Source organism: Mus caroli, chromosome 10, assembly GCF_900094665.2.
Source record: "Mus caroli chromosome 10, CAROLI_EIJ_v1.1, whole genome shotgun sequence".
NCBI classification, from domain to species: domain Eukaryota; kingdom Metazoa; phylum Chordata; class Mammalia; order Rodentia; family Muridae; genus Mus; species Mus caroli.
Window position 1 is genome coordinate 98931203 of NC_034579.1, and position 10206 is coordinate 98941408.

Sequence of the window (10206 nt, forward strand, 5' to 3'; positions counted from 1 at the left end):
CTTCTCTAGCCGAGATATGTATGGATATAAAGACTAACCTATGGGTATGAAGATAAGAGCATGGGGTGGGGCAGTGCACTGCTATGTCCACTTAGTAGAATAATAGTATTGGGCTGTTCCCTAGGGTCTGTGACCTAGCCAGTTATGGGATTTTGGCCCAGTTAACAGTATTAGGCATGAACTCCATCTTGTGGGGTGGGCTTTAAAACCAGCTGGAATGTTGCTGGTTAGTTCTATGCCATCTGTGCCATGCCAGTGGCATATCTGCATGCCAGCTCTTATCATAGTTTTCAATGTTCACAACTGAGTAAGACTTTTGATGATTTTTCTGCCACATCAGTATTCATGGAATGTTCCAGAACCATGAAAACAGCCTGAGAGGAGAGAGCTTCCAGGTGAGTAGAAACTTGATTCCTCCAACTTAATTATTTGATGTCTTTTAAAAAATAGGATTTTTCTGTCACCGTCTGGAAGGTAACCAAAATAAATGGCAGTAGCTTGTAACTTTTTGGAGGTGGGTTATGCTACCTCATTGGCTAACAACTCAGAGAGAGGTACCCCACACGTGGCACTGGGGTTTTTATTTGAGGGCCTGTGGTATCTAGGAGGGGGCCGGTGCCATTACAGGGTAACAGGGCTTAAACTTCTTTCCCATATGTGTATGCCTATGTACATACCTTTGGAAGCTTCTACAATAGGTTTCTACAAGGCGTGTTCCAAGTTCTCTCCTGTTAGCTAGACCTCCCCATAGCCTGTCCTCTCCCACTTCCCCCTCCAGTTGGAGCCTCCTGCCTCCATCACCACCAGTGCTCCATACACATCCTTGAAACCTTTCTTCATTTCTGTTTACATGCTTTTAGAAGATTTTTTTTTTTTTTGTCTTTTAGAAATGTTTTGTCTCTTCTCTACCCCCAAAGTTGTGACTAACTATTCCATCAATTATACAACCAGGACCCCCATTTACAGCAATGTTTCCGCACTTTCTCACACACATTGTCGACTCTGGTTTTCTCCTCTTAAATGCTTGGTTACTGGTTTGGAATGTCTACCACACTTCCATTTGTTTTATCTGTGCAGGTAATCACTTCTGAACAGAGAAGCAGATCCCCACCCTCCTTGGCTGTATTAGTAACTCACACGGAAAAGCCCATGTGCACCAAGTCTTTTTCACAAAGTAGTTATCAATCTGCTTATTCTGAATGTCTATAGTCCTTATGATCTTCTCATTCAGTCTGATATTCTACCACTCTCTTGAGTATGAAGGTGTTTGAAAAGGTACAGTCTGAGGAAGCCAAAACAAATGCTTTACAGGACTATATGTCATTCTTAGTTTCGACAAATAGTTACACATCTTATGCCCAACAGATATTGATATAGTAGACAGGTACAGCTGAAACATCATAGAATACTGAACCGAACTGATTAGCTAGTCACAAAAGATGCCATCTAATGTCACTTCCTGCTTTTCATCTTAAGAATGCCTTCAGGGTATTTTCCCTCCACCCAAAGGGAAAAGCCATTAAGTCTTTCCCTTGGTGAAAGGCCTCTATTGTACACTATTCACTGTCACCTTATGGCGTTCCTCCACAGAGAAAGTACATAGACAGGATTGTAGCTTTCTGTTACCCTAGTTCTGCCATCGACTAGCTCCCTATCAGCAGTAGTACTTCCGTATTAGAGAACATTAGGATCACCATGGCTAACACATGTACAGTCCTTAGAACAAGACATATTAGCTGTCTCTATGCATAGTATCCTTTTATTTTAAAATTACATTTATTCTGTGTATGTGAGCATGGGCGTGTTATGGTGCCTAATGTGGAGGACAGCACGAAGTTTGCAAGAGCCTGTATACCCTATTCTACTGTGTGGGGCCCAGGGATTGAACTGAGGGCATCAGGTTTTGGAGCAAGTGAGCCTTTTCTTTGACTCTACTAAAAGCAAAACCATTCCTGAACTCCTATTTCTGGGTTAGTCTGTGTGTGTCTCTTTTCCTCTCCATTTTACTTCTTCAGACAGGGTTTCTCACTGACCTGGAACCCAGCACTTTGTCTAGACAGGCTGGCTGCCGAGGCTGATGGCTCTCTTGCTTTGCCACTGTGCTTTAGGCTTGTAATGGTTTTTATTATAGGTGTGGTTTTATGTGGATATATGAGATTCCCAACTTGGGTCCTAAGGCTTGAGCAGGAAGCGTTTTACCCAATGAGCCATCCTCTAGGCTCCTGGAATTTTTTTTTTTTAGCCTTCTGTGTAAATATTTTATTAACATTTTAATATTCAATATCTATTTGTGTCTGTTAAGTAACCTTCTGCAATTTTATTTAACTTTTCCTCTCTGAGAATTTCCCAAGTTTTCAGCCTATTCATTGTCCCCCACTTCTTCCCAGATCCACCCCTCTTCCCCACCGACCCACGACCTACCCACCCACCTTTTGTCCTTTGTTTTACCAGTAAGTACAATTCCTGCTTCCCACATAGTTGTGGATACATGATCTTCCACTGTCATGAGATCAACCTACCAGATCTCTCTCTCTCTCTCTCTCTCTCTCTCTCTCTCTCTCTCTCTCTCTCTCATCTAGCAGCTGGTTAAGTAACATCAAAATGACCAGAATTAGATGGCATTGCAGGCTAACATCAGAATGTAAGTATAAGTGGAGTGGTTTGATTCCTGAATTTATTAATTTAGACTGCTTAAAAGTAAAAGAAATATTTTCAATTTTCATTTCCTTTATAGCTCAGCTATTGTTAAGACTACTCTAGTACACTATACAATAATTTGTTACATAAGACATTTGAAATCTTTGTATTATTGTCTTTAGCAATAACAGGAAGAAACTATAAGCCAAGTAGAACTAGAAAGGTCACTGGTTGGGTCACTCTTGCTGTTTAACTTCTTCACGAGTGTCTCATGAATCCTGAATCGTAAGGAGTAAGCCAGAGCCCTGCCCTGAGTGAAGCGGGCTGGCCTGGCCCCACTGAGTGTTCCAACACTGTGTTATGACACTGTCTCCTCGGCAACACTGGTGCTTGCACAGCTTTTGAGCATGCTTTCTTTTAACTATAAACACTGTTCTTAGAACATTCATTCTACTTTCAAGCTTTGTCCTTGGAAGCCCAAACTCCCTTCAGAACCTACCTCAAACAGTGCTTCCTTATGGAAGCCGCCTCTGGCACTCCAGATGAAATTAGAATCCTGACACAAACATTCCTTTCACATGTTTTTATTTTTCTGATTATTCTTTTCTTGATATTTTAACTTAGTAGGCTTTTCCAAAGGGGATGAACATTGTAATTTTATTCTTCCTTTCATTTTTTTTGCCTTCTTTTTTCCAAATTTTGAGCTCACTATAAAAGTTCTATACTAGCGTATCACACAATAAGTATTCATTTTATGTGTAAGATATGACACATAAGATGTGTGACTGTGAGCATGGGTGTGTTGTAGCGCCTATGTGGAACACAGTAGACAGTTTGCAAGGGCCTGTATCCTCTTATTCTACTGTGTGGGGCCCAGGGGTTGAACTGAGGTCAGCACTATTCTCAGCAGCCAAGGACAGTCTCTACGGCTTTGTTTGTGAGCACACTGCTAGTGTCTAGCACAGCAGACAAATATGGGAGCATCTCAATAGTGGACCCAATCATTTATCAAACAACCAGAGCAAACCTTATTACACAACAACAGGAAAATCTATTCCTATAGTTACTGTATGTACTGAAGGAACACAAACAAAGGCAAACCTAAGGATACAAACAAGACTAAGTTGGGACATGGTGGAAATGTTAAAGGAAAACACGAGGTGAAGCGCAAAGTAAAGAACACACTGTTCCTTCACTGGGCCCTTAAACTGCTCCATGGGCTAGCTCTTACTAACACCATTAACAAAAATAATGTGAGAGGTTTAGCAAGCTGCCTAGTGTCTGTTTCCACACTTCAGTCGGAACATAGCCAATGCTACATCCTGCAGAGCAAGGATGGAACTCCTGCTTTATACTACTAAGTTGCAAACGAAGAAGGGTCGCCTCTGAGCTACAGGTAAACTGATATAGGGATCTCTCAGAACACCTTTCTATGTCTGTGTCCTTACAGGACAGCCATGCAACAATCTTGTCACACTTAAGGAAAAGGAGTTATGGAATTTCTGATACAGAATATGACCTACTCTTTTGTAGTTGCAAGAAAAGGTTATTTTTTTCTTTTTTTTTTTTGACTAGAATTTAGAAGCATTTAGTGTTCTAAGGATAGATACTGAATTTTGTTAGTCAGTATGAGAAAAAGATGCAGGTCCAAGACCTTTAAGACTTAAATTATGGAAAATAAATGAGTAGAATAAAGATATACACAAATGGAATATGGATGTATTATGTTTTTAGTAATGTCCGTCATTTTGTGAGAACTTGCTATAACTAGTCTGCACCCTCCAGTTTTATAATCACCATTTATAACAATGAAATCTGCTTAGATAACTTCAGAATAGAGCAGCCTTAAACATAAAGTGCTAATCTCACTTTTTCACTATGAAACAAGATGTATTTTGAGTCTGCTTGGACAATTTTATTACTTACATGGCATATTCACTGTCTTAATTTATGTTGAAATATTTCAATAAAATTTAAATCTTTTCATTCATTATTTAGGTAATATTTTCTGCTAGAAAATACACAAGATTAAAGATTTGAGTGTTACTGCTTTCCTTCCTTTCTGTATCTTGGAACCCTTTTTGTTTAGATTTATGTGTATGCATGTGCATGTATGTGCAAGAAAGGCAGCATCAGAAGATGGAGGCTCCCTTAGATCTAGAATTTACAAATGATGTTCCCAGCCCAACATGGGTGCTGTGAACTGAGTCTGCTCCTCTGGCTGGAGAGCAAGTGCTCATACCCACTGACTCACCTCTCCAGTCCTGTTCTGAAATTCTCTACTCAGAGGCTCTTTATTTTCATTATATAAAATTCTTCAAGGGGGACTGGTGAGGTGGCTCAACAAGTAAGAGCACCGCCACCATGTCTGATGACCTGATCCAATCCCAGGACCCATGTGCTGGAAGCAAAGAACTCCCTCCTGCAAGCTGTCCTCCACACAGGCACCATGCTACACAGAGAGTATCTCCAAAGAACTCCCTCCTGCAAGCTGTCCTCCACACAGGCACCATGCTACATGGACAGCATCTCCCAAATTCTGAATGAAAACACAAAATCATAGATGTAATACTTTTAAAAATATGTAAGGACAGCCGGGCAGTGGTGGTGCATGCCTTTAATCCGAGAACTTGGGAGGCAGAGGCAGGCAGATTTCTGAGTTCGAGGCCAGCCTAGTCTACAAAGTGAGTTCCAGGACATCTAGGGCTACACAGAGAAACCCTGTCTCGAAAAGACAAAAAAACAAAACAACAACAACAAAAATATATAAGGACAAGATGTTCAAGGACCCGTGTAGATTCTTGGTTGGTGTTCAAGGCGCTAGGTTCAGATCCCTGAACTGAAGTAGAAATCTAGGTTTGTGCCTTTAACCCAGCCCTGGAAAGCTGGCGAGATGCAGGCAGATAGGCAACCAGCCTAGACAAAGCAAGAACTTCAGTTTTAGAGGCAGAAGCTATCTAAGAGGAGAAGGACCCCACAGCAGCTGTTGGCCTCCACGTGCACATCGGTATGCACTTGTACACACAGGGAGGCATGCACATCAACACAGATACAGACAGACACAGACAACGCTTTCATTTGCGAAATAGAAGAACACAAGCAAGCAAGCAAGCATCAATAACAAAATATAACCCTATCTTCTAATCCAGCATCCCCGTATTATTTACTATATGGTATATATCATATGAACAGAAAATACATTAGAGTTGATTCCTGTGAGCATTTAAATCACATGAATCTAAGCAATATTTGCTTGGTATATCATTTAAATTATTACAGAATATTTTAAACAAGTATTTTGTGATACACAGGCAAATAATATGCCGAGGAAACTGTCAAAAATACTTGCCGGCTTCTCGACAGATGAAATTCTGTCACATATAAACTTATCAAGGACAGCGAAGACTAGTGAGCCAATGAAAAGACGTTGCACAAAACTTCCAAGATGTAAAACACGTCTGTATTTACTACAGCTAACAGAAAATATGAATGTAAACAGTTCTATTTAATAAGAATCTTAGTACCTTACAGTTGTTCACAAATGTTTATAACATTTTTGTTGCTGCTGTCAGTGCCTTTGGATTTTGAACAGGCAGATACTGAGTTAAATACCAACAGAGGTTCTCAGAGGTGTCCAAATAATTCTTTTCATAATGTTTTTTAAAGTCTGTTTCACAAAGCAGTTTAAGACTATTAGTGTGCATATACTTTGAGAGGTGGTTTTAACAAAGATGTTTACTAGGAAAGTAATACCACTATGTCTCAAGCATTGTTTTGAGCAGTGACTGAACTTTCCCAGTACCTCTTTAAGGTATCACTATCAATCTCAATTTGCACAGCAGAGAATGGAGGGGAAGGGACTCAGAAGCACGGAAAACATCAGTTATTGCACTGGGAGCAGAATCCATGCAGAGCTCTTGCACTTATGATCTTTTCCTTTATCTTTGTATTTGTGAGACAGAGTCTCACAAAGTTGCCCAAACGAATCATGAAATGTCAATCTTATCTCAGCCATCCCCAAATACCTTTCTTATAATGACTCTGATGTCTCTCATCCAGTGACCTAGTCTTTATATGTGAGTATGCGGGACTGTAGGCAGGGGGACATCAGATGACGCATGAATTTACATTAATGTCTCTACCAAGTACTTTCCTAATACCAGTCTGGAACAACAATTTGGAGGACATCAACCCACACTGATCAAAGTCCAATTTGTCCGTTTCCAAGTGTTTAAAAATACTTTGGAGGCAGCTTATCAGGTCCTACCAGTTGTACTGAAGAAAACCAAGAAAAAAAAAGCCATCATAGGAATTCTGAGATGACAACAAGGTAAGTGAAATAGGGAACAAGAATGAGAAAGTGCAGGAAGAAAGCACTGCAAAAAGGAGTGAGGACAGAGGGAGGGAGGGAGGGAGGGAGGAGGGTGAGTGACTGGTCTGCAGATAAGGATGCTTACTGAGAACTGAAGGTGGCAGCAGGAGAGAGCTCCAGGAGGGTCTGCAGTGGAGCACTCCAGCCAGGGAACAGAGGATGCAAAGCCCTAGTAGCTCTTCTGCCATTTTCAAGAAACATCAAGCAAATCTAGAATAGGAGAGAAGGATGCTTCAACACAAAGCAATAAACTGCAGGCAACACAGATACCAGGCAAAGATGGATAAGGGTGGAGCAATGCCTGTGATATCAGCAACAGGGAAGTCGAGGCTCCTGAAAAGGCTTGTTAGCTTCAGTGGGGGACGTAAAACACAGCAGAATATACTCAAGGGAAGTAGAAAAGGAGTGAGAGTAAAGGAAACGCATTTATAACTACAAGTGAGTTGGGAGATGATCAATAACGGGAACTGTGGACCACAGAGGACTTCCCATTTAACAGGACTGTGGCCATAGGAGTTCACCAGGTGGCTGAGAAGGACAGGTCTTTTTACTATGAAAATCATTAGAAGCCATTTATTATAGTTTAAGTACAACGGGCAGAAAGAAGGTTAAAAAAAAAGTAAAAAAATAAAACCCCTGTGTGGAGTTGAGAGGACACTAAGGATTCCATGTGCTAGGGGAAAGAAGTGACAGAAACGGGTAAGAGACCAGGTAGATCAAAGCATCCCCCAAAGCACGGGAGACACAAAAATAGTCACACAAGATGTGCAACAATCCAGTGCAGCCAGGGACCAAGGGATATAGTAAGTGGCAAGGATAGATGTGACAGATCAGAAGTGGCTTGGAATGTGACAATGAAAATCTTTAAGGTTGGCTATATAAAGGTGAAGCATTATCAAATATTTTCAATAAGTTAGAAAAATGTAATGGTTGAAAGAAAAAGGAAGGGAAATTCAGGGCAGATTGAAGGGGCCCTATGTGAAAGTAAAACACGGCCAGCATGCTAAGGAGGAATGCGTTCCTTCTTTTAATAGAAGTGAATACATCAGATCTAATTAAGATTCTACTCAAGGCAAGGCAGCACTACTCACACGCTTTCCCCTGAATACAACCCTACGAGCACAGGGGCGGCACACATACTCTCCAACCAACAGCTGTGTGCAGTTTGAGGACATGGTGAAGCAGCAGCACACAGGGTAAATGGATGCAAGCACACAAAGAATAGATGTACAAGGCTCAGCTTCTCCAGCCCCACCAGAGAGCCACGGACTCACTGGGTACCTTTTTCTGTAAATCTTTAAACCACATTTCAGTTTTAAAGATAAAAGTCCTTTTAATTCTAAATTGACTACACAGTGCAGCTTAAAGGATCTGCTGTACTTTAGTGAGAAAGTTTTAACGATCTGGGTTTTCACTTTACTATTGGGTAAGACTAAAAAAAATATGGTTAAATTTGGTAACTCATAACTTACAACAGAAACAAAACAAAACAAAACAAAACAACAACAACAACAACAACAACAACAACAAGAAACCAATCAAAACCCGATCTGCTTCTTATGGCTCTCACTACCGAAGAGAGAAACATGGATAGACAGTAGTGATGTAGTCCAGCAGTGAACTGTTTGCCTAGCATGCATCATCCCCAACACTGCAAAAAGACAAGGATAGAAGTGAATGAAGGGTGAACATGCACGATTACTAAAACACAGGACTGCAGTTATGTGGAAAACTGTCAAAGAATGCAAGGAGCACAGGATTCCTTCCCACTCTGCTATACCATCCCGCCGCTGCCTTACTCCTTCCCTTGTATAACGCTGCTGCCACAAGACCAACATCTCCCTCCCTCCCCAGCCCCTTCATGACTGTCTTAGCTTCATTTGCTATTCAGCTTTCTTGTATATGTGCTGGTAAATTCTGTGTATGCACTGACACACCCATGCTCTGGGTTAGTTAGTCCTTAAAGGCTCTGGACCACAGGGAGCCTGTAATTCACGGGAGAGCTTGCATTTTAGTTTTTAGTACATTCATTTTTCTATTTATTGTATTCCTCACGAGTGTATTCAATTACAGTAGTTAGGCTTCTAATTAGACATATTTTTCTTTTTCTTTTCTGGTCATTTGGACAGAATTTCCCTACATGGTCTAATCTGCCTTTAAACTTTCATACCTTTGCCTCAGTCTCTTGATTAGCTGGAGCTACAGTATATTTGACCATGCCCAGGTCTAGATATGGCTGATTTTTTTTTTTTTTTTTTTTTAGTTTTCTAGTGGTATTTTAAAGTTATGCTTTTAAATGATGCCTGGGTAAAGAACCATCTTTCTGAAAATCTGACTACCATCCTGAGATTGTCTGTATAATACTTTGTAAGTTTTTTCTGCTCCATCAATTTATCAAAGAGCCTTTCCAAAGCTTCCCATACATGTACCTTTCTCTTCATTCAAAGTCATGCTCTGCCCTCCTTCCTCTTCATTTTGTTCATTTACTGTTATTTAAAATTACAGTTTTTATGTGGGCCACTATTGTATGTTCTGTCTCCCATTGCTTTTATGAAATGTTTTATCATAAAATGTAAGATCACACAGAGTTATAAGAAAGAAGATGCATGATCGACTGTAGCTTCCTCAGGATGGTAAAGTAGCAGACACAGATTTAAACTGCTGAGACAGCATGCCCATTACAGCAGAGTCATTGGTCTGCTGTCTTACAACCATACCCACGCCTTCCCACCCTACCTTCTTCCTCTTTCCCCTAGAAATATGTAGCATCTTGCAACTTCTGTAACTTTTGTCATTTCAAGAACGTACTGAATGGGTCTATTTTGTTGTCCCCCAACACCTTGCCCTATTGCTATACTGTGCCTAAACCCATGACCTTGTGCATTCTAAAAAAATTGTTCTTCCACTGAGCTATGCTTCATCCCCTAAATTGGGTAAAAACAGAATCACACACTATATATGCTTTTATAATTGTGTTTTCTTCTCCAAGTCAATTCTCTGGAGATTCATCCAGGTTGCTGTACATAACAGTATTTTGTTCCGTTTTGCTGCCCAGCGAGTAGTCTCTGATAGGAGCTATCAAGGGCTGTTTTAACAACAGATCTACTCTCTTCCGGTCAGACCAGCACCGGGGTAGCTAGGGCGCAGGGTCGGCTGACACTCGCCAGTTACCCACAACACCCGCCACAGGATCTTAA

At 40.8% G+C, this 10206-nt stretch overlaps 1 protein-coding gene across 4 annotated transcripts in view; it reads right to left on the bottom strand.

The window, feature by feature from the left end:
• Mettl25 (methyltransferase like 25) overlaps positions 1-10206 on the bottom strand; it is a 74387-nt gene that overhangs the window by 18395 nt on the left and 45786 nt on the right. The window contains exon 9 of one of the 4 annotated variants that reach the window (XM_029482672.1): positions 7132-7219. The exons of the other annotated variants lie outside the window; for them this stretch is intronic. Within the exon in view, the coding sequence (XP_029338532.1) occupies position 7219 (1 nt within the window). The 3' untranslated portion in view covers positions 7132-7218. Of the gene's footprint in view, positions 1-7131; positions 7220-10206 lie in introns of those variants that run through there. 4 annotated transcript variants of the gene reach the window in all.